This window comes from Salvia miltiorrhiza, chromosome 4, assembly GCF_028751815.1.
Source record: "Salvia miltiorrhiza cultivar Shanhuang (shh) chromosome 4, IMPLAD_Smil_shh, whole genome shotgun sequence".
Lineage (NCBI taxonomy): Eukaryota > Viridiplantae > Streptophyta > Magnoliopsida > Lamiales > Lamiaceae > Salvia > Salvia miltiorrhiza.
Genome location: NC_080390.1, coordinates 38,043,872 through 38,063,005, shown reverse-complemented (window position 1 = coordinate 38,063,005; position 19,134 = coordinate 38,043,872). Strand labels below are relative to the sequence as shown.

Sequence of the window (19,134 nt, the reverse complement as noted above, 5' to 3'; positions counted from 1 at the left end):
TATATTTGTAAATTCTTCTTTATTTTTTTTATTTTTTCAATATTCAATTCAAATATAGTATTCAGTTAAAATTATTATTTTTATTATATTTATAAATATATCAATTGAATTGATATCAATTTTATATAAATATAAAATTGTTTATCGTACCTTGCACAGGGTGCAAATGCTAGTTCCTCTCAACAATGAATTAAAATACATATGCACTGATATGAAATCTATTGATATCGCTGTAGGTTCAATTCACATCAATGTCTATGCACAAATTACAAACCTATACATCCCGTGTGCCTTGGAAAAATAAAATGAAGATGAAAAAAACAAAAAGGCTAAGTGAAACTAAAGATGAAAGCTTGGATTGGACAGAAGCAGATAGAGATCAACATTGCATTGATCACCTGACAAATTTGGTTAAAAAATGTGAAACTCCTATAAGAGAATTAAACTGCTTTGCATCAGTCACTAATTAGTGTAGTCAGTGTGGAGGAAGCTCTCATATACCGTTCCTCGTAGACTCTTGTCGACATCATCCCAATTCTTGATATTCTCCGACAACGGCCCCCGGTGTATCTTCACCTGCCGACTACTTAAATCCATTTCCGGCAGCCCGAGAAACCTTTGAACATCCATCAGTTTCTGCAGCAGATGGAAAATGCAACAAGTAATGATGAATTTTCGTGACAATGGATTGGCTGAGAATCTTAGTTTTCAGGTTAGAGGCATAACAGAAGAGTGACACTAACAACTACGTTTTTGCACTCAATTCCTACTCTTCTATATTTATCACTAGTTATCATGTCTAAGGGGGGCGTTTACATTTAGTCATAGGATGGATAGATGAAAATAATCCAAATTAATCTACCATTTACTTTGATGGATTGATCAATTTTGAGCTTATTTGACCATCTTATCCCTTCAAATACTCGATCCTATGTTTTATCAATCTATTCTATCACTCGAAGTGAATGCCCCCTAAAGATTTCGTACGTAAATGCATCTTGACAGGAGGGAGGGAGGATGAAGTAGAAACCTTACCCTGGACTAACTAAAAACCAATTTGCACAATTGATCTTTGTATGATATCATATAGATAAGCATTATCTAATATATAAAGAGCATTAAAACTAATTATGGCCATCCATTTAGTCAAGATCAACTATGCAACTCCCTCCGTCCCTTAAGAGTGTGAATCACTTTTGGAGTTTTGGAGGTATATGTTTAATACTAATGTTAGTTGAGTGTGTTGAGAGTGGCGAAATAGACACACTTTTTGTAGTGTTGTGGTGGGATAGATAGTGTCTAAAATAGAAAATGCACACTCTTATGCGACATACCTAAATGGCAAAAAGTGCACACTCTTGTGGAATGGAGGGAGTAGAAGAGTAAAGTCTTCTACCTGCACTCTGTGTCTCCTTTCTTCACTTTAAGGGGTTTCCATCTCCCCTTTCCTTATTTTAAGGAGCTTGCACTTGCTTGAAATAGTTCTATTCAATACAATTTCATATCACACCACTCACTCTTCAAGAGAGCTTCGAGCGGGTACAAATTCTAGTTTACACACTCTTCAAGTGAGCACAAGCTCCTTCAAATGCATAAAGGAAGCCCCTTCAAATGAAGAAAGGGAAGAAAGGAGAGACACAAGAGAGCAAGAACACTTTTTTTCTTATTCCATGATTAAAATGCACAACTCTAACAACTATTTCTAATAGACAGACCCCTTAACTAAATTATAAATATCTCTATAACTTGATATATGAACAAAATTAGTCTACTAAATCCTGGATTCAATAACTACTAATAAAGTTAAAAGATTATGATTTAAGTGTGTATCACTGATTCACTTCTCTACAAGCATTGAAAAGAATAACAGCAGATAAAGAAGCAAACAATACAGACAGGTGGCATTAAAAAATAACAGGAAAAATAAAGCTTGCTTTGGAAGATGAAAAGCAACTTACAGTTCGATTTTTTATGAGATCCTCGTAATATAAAATAATATGCCTTGTGCTGCTGAAATACTCCAGCGCTGCCAAGACCATCTTCTCCATGACCTTTAAATCCTTCATCAATGATGTTGCATTGATTTCTGGTTTATATTTGGAAAGAGCCTCAGCCTACGATAAGCAGATCAAGGGATCAGATCCCATAAGCACATACAGTTGGTTAGACGCGAGTTGAAAGTGACAAGTGGCACCGTACCTCTTCATGTGAGTGCACATGAGACTTGTGCGTCCCATTTAGGAGTTTAGCATAGCGGTCATAAGAATTAGCAAGAACAGAAACCATCCGCCTAAGCAGATTTCTCCGGAAAAGGAAGATTACAGAAACACCTCTATTGTTGAAGTAATCTGCGATTTCCTTATGGTATTCCATCAACCCCTGCAGCATCAACAGTAATGTGAAAGTCAAATATGTTACTCAAGATGAAGCCTGCAAAGCGAAGCACTCAGGAAATATTTGCACAAATACCCGATTCTAATTGTTGAGATAAACTATGTGAAACGAAGTCCTGAAAACATACAGAATCTTTACTATTTAACTAGAGGTGTTCCTGATCCTTCCTCCCATTTAAGCAATCCTCTAATACTGCTAATAATACTGCTCAATTTAGTGCTACTTACGAGCTGTAGTTCCCTGTTCATCGATATCTTTACAAACACCTCAGGGATAATCATGCTAAGGGGTATAATACAGACTTTTATCTCTAAAAAAGAGGGGTATATCTGAGAAATTCATCTTGGTATTCTTTCTCATAGAAAATGGGTGAAATTGTTCAGACAAAGCCTAGCATCCGATAATAATTCCCTTCTAGCTTTTCTCGGAAAGATAATCACCAGATAGATGACTATCACATGATTTGTCGATGGAACATTTACCACATGAACTTGAGCTTCTCGGTTCACTCCTTTTACCTTGTAGTTGGAAGCAAAAAGCACATTTTATTTACGGTGAATGCTAGGAGTTCCCTAAAACAGATTCCGTAGTGCAGGACAATGCCACAGAATCCCAAATTTATAAGGCGTGAAACAGAAAGAGTGTAGAAAGACAAGCACCTCGCTGGAAACATTCTTATCTCACCTGGTTAAGCATCCACTTGAAGCCGACTGCGGCTGAGCACTCGTTCTTGGAAGCACTGGTGAACAGGTCCAAATTGTAAACTCTATCCAGAGTTGACATAATTGAAGAAGCATTGCTTCTCCTTTCTTTAACAGAAAATATCTCCCCATTCGAGCTCACATTGGTGTGGTTGTTCAACAATGTCTCAAACCATCCGCTTCCGGATCTTTGCATTGATAGAATAGCAAAAAGCCGCACTGGATTACTAGCACATTCGGCCCTGCCATAAAATTAGAGAATAGTCATATCTTGTACTTTCCATACTAGCAAGCTTGTTTTTAAACATAAGCAGTACTTGCCTGCTAAATGAAATGGGCACCGGGTAGTGCAAGAACGGAGTTTGAGACCTATCGATGGCGTTATCATGACAATGCCTCTGACTAACTTCGATGTGGTGGAACTTAGTTCTTGTATGAATACTAGTTTGTTTTAAACAGACTGAACAGATATAAATACCACAGGCCATAGCAAATACTAAAACTAGCATCCTCAACGGAGCAGGAGATTTCTTGGGAGGTTTTATGATTATGGAGTCCTGTGAATTTGAAGATGGAAATGGTAAGTGTGACAATACACAAACAACTTAGTTCAGCAACAAAATTCGATACAAGAGTTTGATGGAAACTACCTCTCCCTACCATCTCCAAATAAAATCCATCATACTATGAATCAATTTGTTATTTCAAGTGACTGTGAGTGAGTGAGTCTACTTAAATAACAACACAATAAATAAAATCCATATAATAAACAAATTGAGATAATTAAATTTAGCATAAAGCTATAGATCTCATAAAGAACAACAGCATACTCTTTCAGTTTTCTTTTCTTCCACAAGAAATTTGCTTTATTATAGGCATGCCATTTTAGATGTCACAGAAAATGGCAAAAACAATTTACCAGAATGCAGTAAATATAAACACACAGGTAGAAAAGAAAATCAACCCTATTCAACAAGAATGAAACCAAATTGAAAGAGAAAAATACTTTAATCTCAAAATTGTAAATTTCAAACAAGATTTCAAGAATTTTTAGAAGCCAAAACTACTTAAAAACCTAAAACCCAAACCTTCATTGACACTTGCCAAGGGTAAAAGCTCAAATCCAACTCTACTAGTACTATCTATTGAACTCAAACTTATCAAAGCTCAAGTTTCTGAAACATGAGCAAGACAACGAAAGAAAAATCTCAATTTCCTCAACAATATTACTTCAACTCAAATAAATCTACCAAAAGCAAAAACAAAAATACAAGAACCCAAAATCTAACCTTTGTGAAAAGACAGATTTCTTCGGCCATAGTAACTCCCAAGAATGAAGAAAAAACAAAAGGGTTCTTCTCAAAGAGCTCAGATTTCTTCAACTACTCCTCCACCATCTCCAAGAACAGATTTTTATATTCTCTAGAAACAATGCAATGCATATATATATATATATATAATATATCTTGAAAGAAGAGAATTCAAGGGTACTTGACTAGAGTCAGCGGCAGAATTTGAAGCTCCTCGTTAAGAACAAAAATAATAAAGGCAAACAGCTGGGGGCGCTCTTTCCGCTGCTACTATCTTTTTCCTTCTTCTTCTCCGTATTTTACACCAAATTCTTATTACAGCGTCGAATCTTGCACAAAGAGTGTGTGTCTGTGTGGGTACAACGGGTTGGAGAGAATTTAATTTATTTTGCAATGTGCAAATAATTCCATTAAAATACAGCAGTGCTACGTGAGATTTCAGGCGTGCAAATGGGTAAAGCTGACGACGCCTTTGATGTTTTCTTTCAAATCTTTGTTATGACTTATGTTTTGGTCCACAACGCGTTAGGCAAGAATTGTTCTACTTTGGTATTACAAAATATTTTGCGATTTATTTCTATGTGGAAAAGGATATGTTTTTTTGGTAATTTATTATTGAATAAATTAGGCTTCAAATTTTAAATTATTTATTGTTTTGGAGAAATTGAACTCTTGATGATATCACTCAAAGGTAGTCCTCCTTATTTGAATACTAGGTATTGATTATATTTGAATCGAATCGAAAGCCGTGGATTATTGGGTAATCGATACCCGACATTTGGCCCAATGGTGGCCTGAAACTTAAGCTATTAATATGGAGAATAATTAGTATTTACGTGAGAATGAAAGATATTAACTTAAAATTTAAAATTAAATTAACTTATAATTAATAAAATATTGAATAATAAATATAAACCCTATCAATATATTAAGAATTAACTTAACTCAATCAAATCGATAATTTTCTACGGAGAGTATTTACGTGAATTAGCCAATTTATTAGTGAATGTTTGATATAATCTATAATTTTATTACATGTGTTTCGTAGCATATAAATACATTTATATTGGTTAATTTAATGTATTTTGATTGCTTATGAATGTCAATGTAAATGCATATTTAGTGAGTGCTTTGTCATTTTTTCTTTTTATAGAAATAATTTAATGGACCTTTTATTTAATCGATAATCGAATAACGTTTAAGTTCGAGTACGGATAACATAATTTCTCTATATATGAATACGAGTATCTAAATTTTGGTACGATTATTCTCTATATATGAATACGAGTATCTAAATTTCCCTAGTGGAAGGGTTGAACTATTGAGATTACAATAAAAATATCATGACTTTTGATATATTTTTAATAAGTTAATTATATGAGTAAATAAAGAAATTTAAAACCACACGATGAAAGATTCGAATCTAAGACCTCAAAGTTTTGGACATTAACCTCTTACCGCTAGATCAACACACGTACATTCGTGGCTTTTGATATTAGAAGACAAAAATGTGACATTTTCACACTTGGTGTATCTGGAAGATGAGGAATGATTGTGTGTTCAACCAAGGGAAATGTGACATTGATAAAATGGTGGCCAAGATAAAGTCGAGATTGTGGAATTAGTTTAAAGTTTACAAGTTGGGAACGGTGAACTGGGATTTTCAATCTTGGGTCACCTCTCCAAATGTTCTTAACTGAAGTTGCAGCGGTAGCTTCGTGTTTCGTCTCGGTGGCTGTCTTCATGTGAGTTTTTTTTTTTTAGGTTATTCCTCCCCTTGTGATCTTCTGTTTTATGGCTGTTCTCCGGCTGTACACTTCTCTCCTGTGGTACCTCTTGTACCGTTCCCCTGCTCTCTTTTTTAATAAAATTTCTCAATTCTTTTCCTGATTAAAAAAAAAAAGACAAAAATGGTAGGCGGAACATTGTAGATTTGTATTGACTTTTGACTTAACATTTTTTAAAAATATGAATCAAAACGATGTTTTCATTCACGTAATTTCTGAAAAATTAAGTGTCAAAATTCTATGCAAATATCTAGGGATGAGATTCAGTGTCCCACAATTTTATGTGTGTCACTGTGTCCCATGCTTATATTTATTATTTTAAAAATATTTTTTTATAAAAATAAAATTTATTATAATACTATGAGTTGTATTTAATTTATATTTCAAAAGATTAAATTTTTTTAAAAGTATATACCATAACTTTGAATTTATCAACTTATTATTAACTAATAAAAGTGAAATTAAATGATAAAAAATAATTATATACCCTAAATTGATGGATTAAACCCTAGTTAATAATCATAAAATTAAACTAAAGCATATAAAATTGAAATTAAAGAAAATATATATAAGAAATTAAACAAAATTGAAAGTGGGACATGGAGTGGAACATAAAGAGTGGTACACTGAATTTCATTCCCTACTACAGAACCGATCACCTACCCACCGTGGGCAAGCATAACATGCCCACCACTGATGTGGCAATTTTAATTAAGAAAGAGAATTAATAAATCTTACTCTAATTAAAATTATCTTACTATAATTACGATTGTCACATCATAGTGGGCATGTTATGCATGCCCACGGTGGGTAGGTGATCGTTTCTATTCCCTACTATTAGTGGTATACTATTACACTATTGGCGTTTGATTTGGTGGATGAGATAAATATGATTGATAGGATTGAAGAAGTGATTAAATGGTTCATCTAACTTTGAGGTGATAAATAATCACTCAATTGGATGATTAGATGCGGGCCGAATTATCAATTACAGGCTTTATCATGCAAATCAAACACTTAATTAAAATAAATTATTTTATCAATTATCAATTATCACTCAAACCAAACACGGAAACACCTTCTATAAGATTTACTACTATACACTTTGGTAGCATCTGCAAGTTTTTTTCGACCTAAAAACAAAAAGAGGAAGAAGAGTTGAGAAAATACGATACATTCATTTTTTATGTGGCAAAAAAGAAAGATGCTTACTAGTGGACTATTATCTGTATATCTCAACTTTTTAGGGTGGAACTAAACGACTCTCACTTTCCGACAAAATTGTGATTCGGAAAATTCATAGAGGATTTTAAAAATATAAGTGCTTATTTTTTTATGTTGAAAAAGGATGCCTTCTCATCAATAATTCTGTCTTTCTCAGTTTTTTTATTTCACTATTAATTTGATATTTAAAATTTTCTTTTGAAGGGAATTTCATATTTATATGTAATTGTATTAACAGCAGAAAAGTACTACTATCTTTTCTAGTCCATATAAATTTTATTTGAGGCGCATTTGTGTGCGCTCCACCTTATTTAAAACTTATGATGCGCTTCGTATATTCTATGTATAAAAAGAATGTTAGTATTAATATTCCTTTCGTCCCGATTATCTTAAGACCTTTTTTTGAGCACGAAAATTAAAAATATAGTATTTTATGTGTAGGTGTAAAAGTGAAAAGGTGAATTAAAGATAAATTTTTGCCAAACAAAAAAATATCTCAAAATAGATGGAACGTCCAAAAAAAATGTCTCAAAATAAATGGGACATATGAGCGTAACAGTTGCAGGGTGTGGGTTGGAAACCCACCTAGAGCATTTATATGCTCTTTTATAAATATGCTCAGTTGGAGATTTATGCAATTTTTTTGTAAAATAATAATAATAATAATAATAATAATAATAATAATAATAATAATAATAATAATAATAATAATAATAATAATAATAATAATAATAAAATACTTTTTTTTCAAGTCCTTCTCGATCATATTCAAAAGTATCATTTGCATGTATTTAAAGTGTCATTTTCAATTATTCAAAATATCATGTGTAATGAATCATTTATTTTTATATAAAGTATCATTTGATTTTATAAAAACTACTCCATTCGTCCTATTGATAATGACTCATTTATCTTTGCCACAGTTATTAAGAAGAATAGTGATCAAAGAATAAAAATGATAGAAAGTGATGGAACCCATGTTCGCTATTATTTTCACCACGCCGCAAGTATACGGTGTAGTTGCAATATAAGGGAAGCAAGGTCGTATTCCACAAGGATTGGTGAATTTAAACTTCTAAATACTATTAATAAGTTGTTTTCAATCTATTTAGACAACCAAAGATGAAGAGATATTGAGAACTAAAACAAAGCTAAATAAGCAAATAAATAAAATAACAACAAGATAAACTTAGTTAATAAATTGGGGAATGACTCGAAGGAAAGTTATCCTAGGGACTAGATTTCGATGGATCGTAATGAACTTCAATCTAAAGCAATATTAATCTTGATATGGCCTACTTATCTAGGGCGATCTCCCCACTAGTTCTAGCCCCCTCCCGGACGACTAAAACAGTAGATTACGGGTCATAATTGCCGTCCCCGGTCAATTTCTAACCTATAACTCCCAAGAGCACAAAAGATCAACAAGCCCTCACCCACCTATCAACCTCCCGGTTTATTGAGATGATATGTATCAAACTCCTAATCTATTGTAATTATCCTCTCCCGATTCAAATCACAAATTAGAAATGCACAAAAGGTGGCCAACCAATCATACAAGAGATAAATCTAGGACTTGAAAATATAACAATAAGCACAATCAAGATATATATTGAACAAAGAAATCAATCCATTACAAATCCATCTAATCTAATCCCTAAGATAAGAGATTTTAGCCAAGCATATTCATAATAAAAGCAAATCTCAAGTCATAAGAAAACATAAATAAAGATATAGAGAGATAGAGATTCATAGACAAATCCTATAATCTTGATCTTCAATCATGTAGTCTTGATGAGCTCCTTTCCAAGTCTCCCCCTTCTTTATTTGATTTTGGTGTTGTTTTTGTGTGTGGAAGAGAGAAAAAATGGTAGAGAATGGAGGCTAGGGTTTGGAATTGGAGAGAATTGGGGAAGATGGAGTGGGTGTGTGATGTTGGGGATGATGAATAATGTGAGGAAAGGGGTTAAAAACGCGTTTGGGGTCCATTTGGGGGAGCCCCGCCCTTTTCCCGCGGTCACGGCCCGCGTCCGCGGCCTTCAAACGTGGGGGATGCTCAGGGGACCCGCGGTCCCGCCCCGCGGCCGCGGGTGGTGACCGCGGGTGTCTCCTGAGTCGGGAACAGCTGACCCACGGTCCCACCCCGCGGCCGCGGGTGGTGACCGCGGGCTACTGGGCGTATTGCGCAGGCCGCTCGTTTTGCTCCGTTCTCCCTCGTCCGGACTCGGATTTGGTCGCCGTTTGCGCTCACGGATTCCTCTCGAGACGTACTTCGATCTCATGTCTTCAAAATCCTCCAATTAATTCTTGATTTTCCCTGAAATCACTCCAAAACTACACCAAGGAATTAAAACTCAACAAAACTCAAAATTGGGATACAAACACATATTAGCAATCAATTCATGGGGGAAAATGACAACAATTCATGCGATATTGAGGTACGAAAACCATGTTTGTCAACCCCCCCAAACTTAAAGCGTTGTTTGTCCCCAAACAACAAAGAGAAGAGAAATAAAAGATAACAAACATGTGAGAATGAATTGGTGTCATTTCAAGGGCTTCAAATTTTTTTCAAAATATTTCACTAGTGTATCACAAGTAGATATGCATTTCAAGAAGTCACAAGTGATAGTAAGTTCAACATTATAGCCTCCAAGCTTGAATCCTCACAAGGTGAATGTTTCAATGATGCACTCGACTCTCAAGTGTTTAGAATGGACGTGTTTACACTCAATTCGAAACAATGCATGCAATCTACCATAGGCTTGCCATTTGTCCTAACTCTCTATGCTTCAATGTGTTATAAATAGAGATCAAAAAGGGCTTTCATTGGGTTGTAATGAGGGCTCTTTGGTAAGGTGAGTAGTTTTTTTAGGCAAAGTGACTCATCCCACAATCCATCAATCACAATGAACAAATCAACTTCACCATTTCTCTTATCAATCAAAAACCAAAATCCCTACATTTCATCTTTTCATCCTTAGTGATATCTATCATGGCTATGATTCAAAAGGCAAATCACTCCCCTTTATGCTCTTTTATTCACATTCATTTTCATTTCTTTTTCTTTTTGAGCTCATAGGGGATTAGTGATTTTCACACAATCAAAGCTTGATAAGCAATTTCAATCATTTCCCAAACTTTTTTCTTCATCAAAGCAACCACTAACACTCTAAGTTCTACCCCTTTATCATTGGTTCATTCAAAGAAAGGCTACAAGGCACAAAAGGGGTAAACTAGGATCATATGAGAATTTGGCACAATTGGGGTCAAGTGGCTAACAAAGATGGCCTTAAATCACTTCAATATTAACAACACATCTACTTTTATTTTCAAGAGAGGACTCATGGCAAGTTCTAGAGACCAACATACATGCTCAATCGATTTACACTCAAGAACAAAATGAGATTGTGATAATATGACAATCAATGGCTCAAATCTTACAAGCTCATTATCAAGTTCTTGGAGGCAAAACATTTAACTCACTTGTCACAAGTTCAAACTTTTCATGCATAATCCACAAGTGATACACACAATTTCTTTTCAAAAGCAACATTCATATCATAAGCCCAACACACATTTCATCCAACTCATGTTTTTCAACAATCAAGCTCAAAAACAAAAGACAAGGAAAAGCTCAAAAACAGAGACAAAATCTCATTATTCGAAAACTAAACTAACTAAATAAATAAACAACGGATAAACGAGATAAGTAACCCATCTTCACCCTCCCCCCAAACTTATTTCACACAAAGGAGAAATAAGTTTGGATGAAGGAGAAAATGGTTACTTGTCTCGTACTCACAAACGAGGTGGAGGCTTAGGTGGTGGCCATTTCTCATCAAATTTGCATGCTCCATCCACCGCGACCCAAAAATATGGTGGCTTTGCAATTCTTGAGACATCCCGGGCGTCATGGTAATCTCGTTCACCATCTAGAGTACCACCACACTCAAACAATTCCTTATTAGACAAATCAAAGTGAAAATCAAAAGATGAAGATAAATAAAAGTGAAAGAAGCAAGCCTTCATAGAATCGCCTGTGGCGAGGTAAGGATCGACAAAATTTTTGACTTTGCTTTCTTTAAAGCTTGTGAAATCTTCATCTTTTTGAAATTGTAGAGGTTGTGTCGGAAAAGTTGGGCTCTCGACTTCAAGGGGTTTGGAGAATTGATCCTCATCTTCTTCATACTCTTCTTCAACTTCTTGAGGCTCTTCACTTAGCATTGGCATTGGTTCCTCATACAAGGTTCCATTTTGAAGGCTAATGGCCATGCACAAATCATCAATTCGCTTTTGATTTTCCATAGTGGTAGCCAAAGACCTTCTTTGCTCTTCTAGCATAACCTCCGATTTTGCTAGACTTTTTTCTATCCAAGCTTGTGTAGCTATGAAGCATTGAAGGAGATCGTCTTTTGAATTTGATTTCTCCTCTTGATAGCATCGATTTCCCCCTTGGAAGCCTTCTTGAGTGGAATAAGAAATTTCATAATTCCAACTATTGAAATGGTCCTCATACTCCAATGGTGATTGCCACTCCATGGCATTGCACCCCATGTCATAAAAGTCACCATAGGAAGGTGTTGGTTGGAAGGCTTTTTGGATCATTGGTTGCCTACAATTTCTTTTGGCTTCCAAAACACGCAACTTAAGTTGCATCAACGCCAATTGTAGTTGGAGTTGCTCAACCAACTCATTCCTTCCATCATCCATTTTTGGTGCCGCTTTTACGGTTGTGGAGCAATTTTCTCTAACAAAAACAAATAAACATATAAATAAACAAACATAAAAACAATATCTAAATTAGATAAAAACAACTTTTCACAATATCAAAAGTAAAAACTCAACCAATCCCCGGCAACGGCGCCAAAAACTTGTTCGCTATTATTTTCACCACGCCGCAAGTATACGGTGTAGTTGCAATATAAGGGAAGCAAGGTCGTATTCCACAAGGATTGGTGAATTTAAACTTCTAAATACTATTAATAAGTTGTTTTCAATCTATTTAGACAACCAAAGATGAAGAGATATTGAGAACTAAAACAAAGCTAAATAAGCAAATAAATAAAATAACAACAAGATAAACTTAGTTAATAAATTGGGGAATGACTCGAAGGAAAGTTATCCTAGGGACTAGATTTCGATGGATCGTAATGAACTTCAATCTAAAGCAATATTAATCTTGATATGGCCTACTTATCTAGGGCGATCTCCCCACTAGTTCTAGCCCCCTCCCGGACGACTAAAACAGTAGATTACGGGTCATAATTGCCGTCCCCGGTCAATTTCTAACCTATAACTCCCAAGAGCACAAAAGATCAACAAGCCCTCACCCACCTATCAACCTCCCGGTTTATTGAGATGATATGTATCAAACTCCTAATCTATTGTAATTATCCTCTCCCGATTCAAATCACAAATTAGAAATGCACAAAAGGTGGCCAACCAATCATACAAGAGATAAATCTAGGACTTGAAAATATAACAATAAGCACAATCAAGATATATATTGAACAAAGAAATCAATCCATTACAAATCCATCTAATCTAATCCCTAAGATAAGAGATTTTAGCCAAGCATATTCATAATAAAAGCAAATCTCAAGTCATAAGAAAACATAAATAAAGATATAGAGAGATAGAGATTCATAGACAAATCCTATAATCTTGATCTTCAATCATGTAGTCTTGATGAGCTCCTTTCCAAGTCTCCCCCTTCTTTATTTGATTTTGGTGTTGTTTTTGTGTGTGGAAGAGAGAAAAAATGGTAGAGAATGGAGGCTAGGGTTTGGAATTGGAGAGAATTGGGGAAGATGGAGTGGGTGTGTGATGTTGGGGATGATGAATAATGTGAGGAAAGGGGTTAAAAACGCGTTTGGGGTCCATTTGGGGGAGCCCCGCCCTTTTCCCGCGGTCACGGCCCGCGTCCGCGGCCTTCAAACGTGGGGGATGCTCAGGGGACCCGCGGTCCCGCCCCGCGGCCGCGGGTGGTGACCGCGGGTGTCTCCTGAGTCGGGAACAGCTGACCCGCGGTCCCACCCCGCGGCCGCGGGTGGTGACCGCGGGCTACTGGGCGTATTGCGCAGGCCGCTCGTTTTGCTCCGTTCTCCCTCGTCCGGACTCGGATTTGGTCGCCGTTTGCGCTCACGGATTCCTCTCGAGACGTACTTCGATCTCATGTCTTCAAAATCCTCCAATTAATTCTTGATTTTCCCTGAAATCACTCCAAAACTACACCAAGGAATTAAAACTCAACAAAACTCAAAATTGGGATACAAACACATATTAGCAATCAATTCATGGGGGAAAATGACAACAATTCATGCGATATTGAGGTACGAAAACCATGTTTGTCAACCCACAACTTTTTGTGAGAGAATGTGGTTTTCTTTTTTAGAATAGGTTAGACGAAAAAGGGAAAGTGAGCCATCATGAATGAGACGGGAGAATATCATCATTTACGAAGTACTCCCTCCATCCACGAAATAATGTCCTAAGAGATGGTAACACAAGTTTTAAGAAAATTTGTATTGTTTATTTAGTTAATGGATAAAGGGGCCACAAATTAAGAAAAGTGGAAAAAATTAATTATGTTAGTGAGTGAAAAAATGGGCCCACAAGATTATTTAAGCATTAACACTTAAATTCGTGAGATCTATTTGGTGTTAATAAATGAATGAATATATTCCTAATATACTAGGTTTGATTCAAACGGTCTGGGCAATATGATTAATTAATTGGTCACTATTTGGTTAAGGGATTTTGGTCACAAGTAAACTTTGGGCATAAGACGAAAGAAATTTCAGCCTCCGAAGAGTACAACTGGTGTTGGAGCTGCGATCCATGACTTTGCCCATTTTTGAGAGGCCGAATTGGGTCTTTCTAAATCTTAATGTTTTTTGGGCATCTCTCCTTCGAGCGAGAGGTCAACGTAGGAGGGACGTATGAGCAGAATAATTAAATCCATTAATTGATAATTTATGGGTTTATACACTATAAGTCTATAAGGAAAGATTGGGTTAGGGGCTTTAGCGAGCGTGACTCGTAACAATAGGGGCATTAGAGCATCCGCAATGGGGTTCCTTGATAGCCTACTTGATAGTGGTTGTGTTATTGAGTCGGTAGTGCTGCATTAGGGTTACTTGATAGCCTACTTGATAACATTAATTTTGATTTTATGTTTTTCATTTAAATTTTATTGCATAATTTAAATAACATATTTTTGTAATAGTTAAATACGCCATTAAACATAAAATTTAAAAACACCTAAAACATAAAAAAAAAATTACATAAAAATTTAAAAACACCTAAAACCTAAAAAAAAATTACATAAAAATTAAAAACACCTAAAACATCATATTACCCCATCGTGACGATGAAGCGCAGTCTGTTGGTAAGACGCTTCCCTTCCAACCAATAGGTCGGGAGTTCGAGTCACCCTAGGAGCTAGAGTGTGAGTGAGTTTTTTCCTTTCTTTGGTTGTAACAAATTAAAAAAAAAAATCATATTACCCCATCGTTAAAATCACATAATTAAAATCCTAGTCTAGACCACGACGCCTGAGCACGTCGGCGACCATGGACGCGTGCAATGCCCTTTGTGCGTCCGTCATGTGCGTCGTATCCGCGTTTAGGAGCTGCATATTGTAGTGGGTAAAATTTGTATGGCCCACTTAAATTAATATTCACAGCCCAGCACTTAAGTCCGTTCAAAAACTGACTCAATTTTAATCCAACCCATATGCCAAGTCATTCAGGCCCAACGACTCAAACCCTAGAAAAGGCAATGACTTGGGGATGAAGGCAGGAGGAAAGGATAAACGTCAATCCCACGAATATCGGAACGACTAGGGTTTGAGGAGACATGTCAACCAAACCCTAGTCGTCAGACGACCACATTATAAATAAACATCAACTAGGTCAGACCGGATATAGATCATTCATACTCTAATCACTGCTACCTGCGCTTATACTCGACATGATTTGCTTTCTTGCCCAATCGATCCGCCTCCACGCTCTCACGGTTTGAAGTTCAGAACAACCCTGACCCGTCAGGCTGACTAGTCCGACCAACCAGACCGACTACTTCAACTTTGCTCTATTAGTTCATTAATTTTACGTTTTATTATTATTTTTACGAATTCCGTCAAATATCTTTTATTGTTGAACTGACTTGAGCGTCGGAGGCCCTTCCATCGACACCCCCACCGGTGTTCCTAGAAGGGCTCTAACGTGTTTGTGGTTCTCAGGTTGCTAGTGCCCGCCGATCCGGACATGCCCGACGTCCTATTTCGTGGTTGTTGGATCCATCCCCAACACATATCGAGCTCTCTCTCCCTGATATCGTTCCTCCACTGGTACTAGGCGGTGAATGCCCTCATCTGCTGGTCGGACCTGTCCAACCTCTCCACTATTTCCGGTGGAGGCTCCGAGCTCGTATGCGACGCTGCTGCCTTCCCTTTCCCCTTTGCAGCCTTCGCCGCCTTGTTGCCAATGGGCCGGGCAGAAGAGATCTTCTCGCCCGACGCCGAGGTGGTGAAGCCACCCTCTTCCGTAGTCTTTGTCCTCTTGGAGGCATGCACGTCTCCAACGAGGTACATAGACTTGAACTTGGGATTGTTCCGGAGAACTTTCCACGCGTTTCAGAAATTGAAGGAGGCCCTTTGTGGGCTTCAAGCCTTGAAGAGGATTTGGGCCTTGTCACGAAGCATATCATCCGAATGACCGGAGGGCCAATTGTTGCGCGTCTCCACCCAAATAGCTTCCCAGAGACGCACATCCGCGCTCACCCGGGACCAGTGGCCTTGAAGTTGCTTGATCTTAAGGTCGACGCCGAGGATGGGGTTCACACGTGCGCGGATCCGGCCCCAATACGCCTCTCCCTTCTGATCCGTCCCACGGATGGCGTCGTTGGTCTCCTCCGCCCAAATTTGGACGATGAGATCCGTATGCTCGGGAAGGTAAGTACGACGGATCCTTCCTTCCTTGTCGTGCTTGATTTTGGTGGCCATTTCCTTCCTCCGGCCGCCTTTCTTTGGTGGGGAGGCACTCTGCTGTTGTCACAGCCCACTTCCCAATGACGGGTTAACAGGGGTTATGACTTGGGGTGAACAATAAAAAAATGGAAATGGACAATTACTTAACATTAAAGTATATGAAAATATCACTTATAGATAAAAAGCTAGGATCATATATGATCATTTGGATACTTATAAAACATACACATAAAAGAGAACTGATTAAGGTGGGTTACCCAATAACACGTGTAACAACTTCATACCATAGAGTTATCCTAATCAAAGTGTTTTGCAGCGGAAAAACGTGTGAGATATACATATGAAGATGTATACTCAAGGTTATATTTCTTGAAATGTCAAAGGAACACCCGCTCAACATCATTCCATTCCATCAATTGCTCAACCTGCACATTTAGAAATACATGCAGGGCTGAGTATAAAAATACTCAGTGGGCATAGCCGAAAATACAACATGCATACATATATAAATTGAACTGCCATAACAGTAACACACAGGGGTTTTCTTAAATGACCTGCGCTTACTAAAATATTTCTTTCATTTTCATAAAGTCGATCGGCCGATCATTTTCCTTCATATGATCCATATCTGTTCCTTTCTGTCACGCGCCGGGAAGGAGGCCTCCTTACCACGGACGCCAAGACCGGTCGCAAGCGACTCGCGGTCTCCATAAGTGTACACGTTAACCCTAGCTAGCGACCTTTGTCTAGCATAGGATCCCAATTGGATTTCCTTTAAAGTTGGCGAACCAACACAGATAGGATACATATAAAAACATAAACATTTTTGGCAGTCAATCATTTCATAAACATTTCATTTCATTTCATAAACATTTCATTTTTATTTCATAAGAGTCATTTATCATTTGGGCATAATAATAAACTGAAATTAACAGTTAAAATCATCTCATGCATATATTCGTATAAGAGGCCTACGACACGCAGGGGATCTCTATATACGTATAGTAAAAGTAATGCCCACCTGTATAGGCAAAGCCTGTCGTTTAACCTTATCTCTGAATCGGAATAGTAGTGCTAATCCTTCTGATGCTCGAAGCCTACAAGAAATCTATTCTCAATAGGTCTCCTTGTATCTAATCTTAAGTCATGGTGTAGTGCTTAACATTCTATGATTCACTTAGCCGGGTTTTCAAAATTTAATAAATAAATACTTGAAAATATTTCTCTTGAGTTAAGAACACCAACAATATTCTTACTCAATTTTCTTAAATAATTGGATTTATAAATAAAACCAATTAAATCATAAATACTTTTATTGCATGATGCAAATGCATACTTAGCATATGGTAAGTAATTACTTAAAATATGCACATAATAATGATATAATATTATTATACAAATCATCTCATGCTTAATCGTATATGCACATAATAATAATAATAATATTATTATGCAAATTATTCTTTAAATAAAATTTATTCAAACCTTGCTATAAGTCCAATTAATAAATAATGGGCAGCCCATTTAAAATAATTAAATCAAGGACCTCCCCCTTTTTCTTAAAAATTTTCGCAGCCCACTATAAAATGGGCAGCCCAAGTTAATTAAACAATAATAGGGCCATCTATTAAATAATTGAATTAAGGCCCAACATTTTCCTTAAAAAAAATCGGCCCAAGTGGTATTTAAATAAGGCCCAACTGAAAATTAAACAAAGAAAAATCGGCCCACAACCAAGCCCAACACTCGGCCCAAATTCTCAAGCCCTACATCTCAACCCTCAAAGCCCAACCCCCTTCCCTTCTTTTCCCCCTCAGCCGCTACACACACGCACACACTCATACAATTTGCAGATCTCACTCCCTCTCTCTCTCTCGGACTTCACGGCCGCGTGCCACCATCCCGGCGACGAGCGCCGCTCTGTCATCCTCACCATCACCCTCGATTCTCCCTCTCTTTCGGACCTCCGGTGATTTCAGCAGCGATCAGCCGCTGCCCCACCTTCTATTTGTGCAGAATCCGACGGCCGCCGCAGCTGAAGCTAGCCACCGTCGATCCGCCCCTCTCCCTTGAATCTCCGGCCACCGCCCGTAGATCAGGCGACGCCACTTCTGACTCTCTCGACTCCGGCAGTAGCAGCTTTCGTAGCCACCACCACCGCCGTCGTCCTCCGCCGAACAGCCCCGCTGTCCAGCCGCTCACCACCATCTCAGCCCCGACCATCTCTCTCAAACCTTTTTCCCTCGCTCGTTCTTCTCTGTTAACGGAAACAGAACAGCAGACGCCCCGCCGTGGTGCGCCGCCGCCTTTGTCGCCGGAAAATAAACCCTAATTTCACTTCCTCTTTCTTTAATCTCTCATTTTCAAATAAAAACTGATATCTCTCCCCTTTTTTTTTTTTTTTTTTCGACAGGTTGGAGTCAACGGCGGGTCTGCCGCCGCCACGCCATCACCGGCGAGCTTCCCGGGCCGCCGACTTCTGCCCTCGACACTCACACACATACACATGGGCTTAGCACAAAAATTTAACCACAATTAAAAGTAGGATTAGGGCAGATTTGTATTACTAAACTGTAAATTGTTTAATGACAATTTCTTATTAAAGCTTCTAGATCTGTAAATTATTATTCTTCCTTCAGTTATCTGTACAGTAATTTCAATTCAAGAACAACTCATAACGTATTCATAGTTATGTGAATTCTCGTGTGTGTTGGTGGTGCTCT

The 19,134-nt window shown here is 37.4% G+C and overlaps 2 protein-coding genes and 1 long non-coding RNA gene across 3 annotated transcripts; 1 reads left to right on the top strand and 2 right to left on the bottom strand.

Moving 5' to 3' along the window:
* Positions 1–186: 186 nt before the first annotated feature.
* On the bottom strand, positions 187–4,943 carry LOC131021495 (uncharacterized). The gene is made up of 6 exons (XM_057950704.1): positions 4,385–4,943; positions 3,417–3,652; positions 3,079–3,337; positions 2,200–2,379; positions 1,959–2,114; positions 187–636 (listed from the first exon to the last, which is right to left on the bottom strand). Exons 1-6 carry the CDS (start codon positions 4,412–4,414, stop codon positions 463–465), a joined length of 1,035 nt encoding a protein of 344 aa, XP_057806687.1. The 5' UTR covers positions 4,415–4,943; the 3' UTR covers positions 187–462.
* Positions 4,944–16,537: 11,594 nt separating this feature from the next.
* Positions 16,538–17,823, bottom strand: LOC131021494 (uncharacterized). The gene is made up of 2 exons (XR_009100963.1): positions 17,433–17,823; positions 16,538–16,836 (listed from the first exon to the last, which is right to left on the bottom strand). It is a non-coding gene; the product is annotated as an uncharacterized LOC131021494 (long non-coding RNA).
* A 99-nt stretch (positions 17,824–17,922) lies between these two features.
* LOC131023397 (uncharacterized) lies at positions 17,923–19,103 on the top strand. The gene is made up of 3 exons (XM_057952938.1): positions 17,923–17,982; positions 18,129–18,705; positions 18,825–19,103. Exons 1-3 carry the CDS (start codon positions 17,923–17,925, stop codon positions 18,938–18,940), a joined length of 753 nt encoding a protein of 250 aa, XP_057808921.1. The 3' UTR covers positions 18,941–19,103.
* The last annotated feature ends 31 nt before the right edge of the window (positions 19,104–19,134 follow it).

Coding starts and splice junctions, on each gene's coding strand:
- LOC131021495 (XM_057950704.1), bottom strand. CDS start 4,414: ATGGCCGAAGAAATCTGTCTTTTCACAAAG. Junction 3,338..3,416: donor GTGCCCATTTCATTTAGCAG/GCAAGTACTGCT, acceptor ATTTTATGGCAG/GGCCGAATGTGCTAGTAATC. Junction 2,380..3,078: donor TCAAGTGGATGCTTAACCAG/GTGAGATAAGAA, acceptor TTGATGCTGCAG/GGGTTGATGGAATACCATAA.
- LOC131023397 (XM_057952938.1), top strand. CDS start 17,923: ATGGGCAGCCCATTTAAAATAATTAAATCAAGGACCTCCCCCTTTTTC. Junction 17,983..18,128: donor CCTTTTTCTTAAAAATTTTC/GCAGCCCACTAT, acceptor AATTAAACAAAG/AAAAATCGGCCCACAACCAA. Junction 18,706..18,824: donor ACAGCAGACGCCCCGCCGTG/GTGCGCCGCCGC, acceptor TTTTTTCGACAG/GTTGGAGTCAACGGCGGGTC.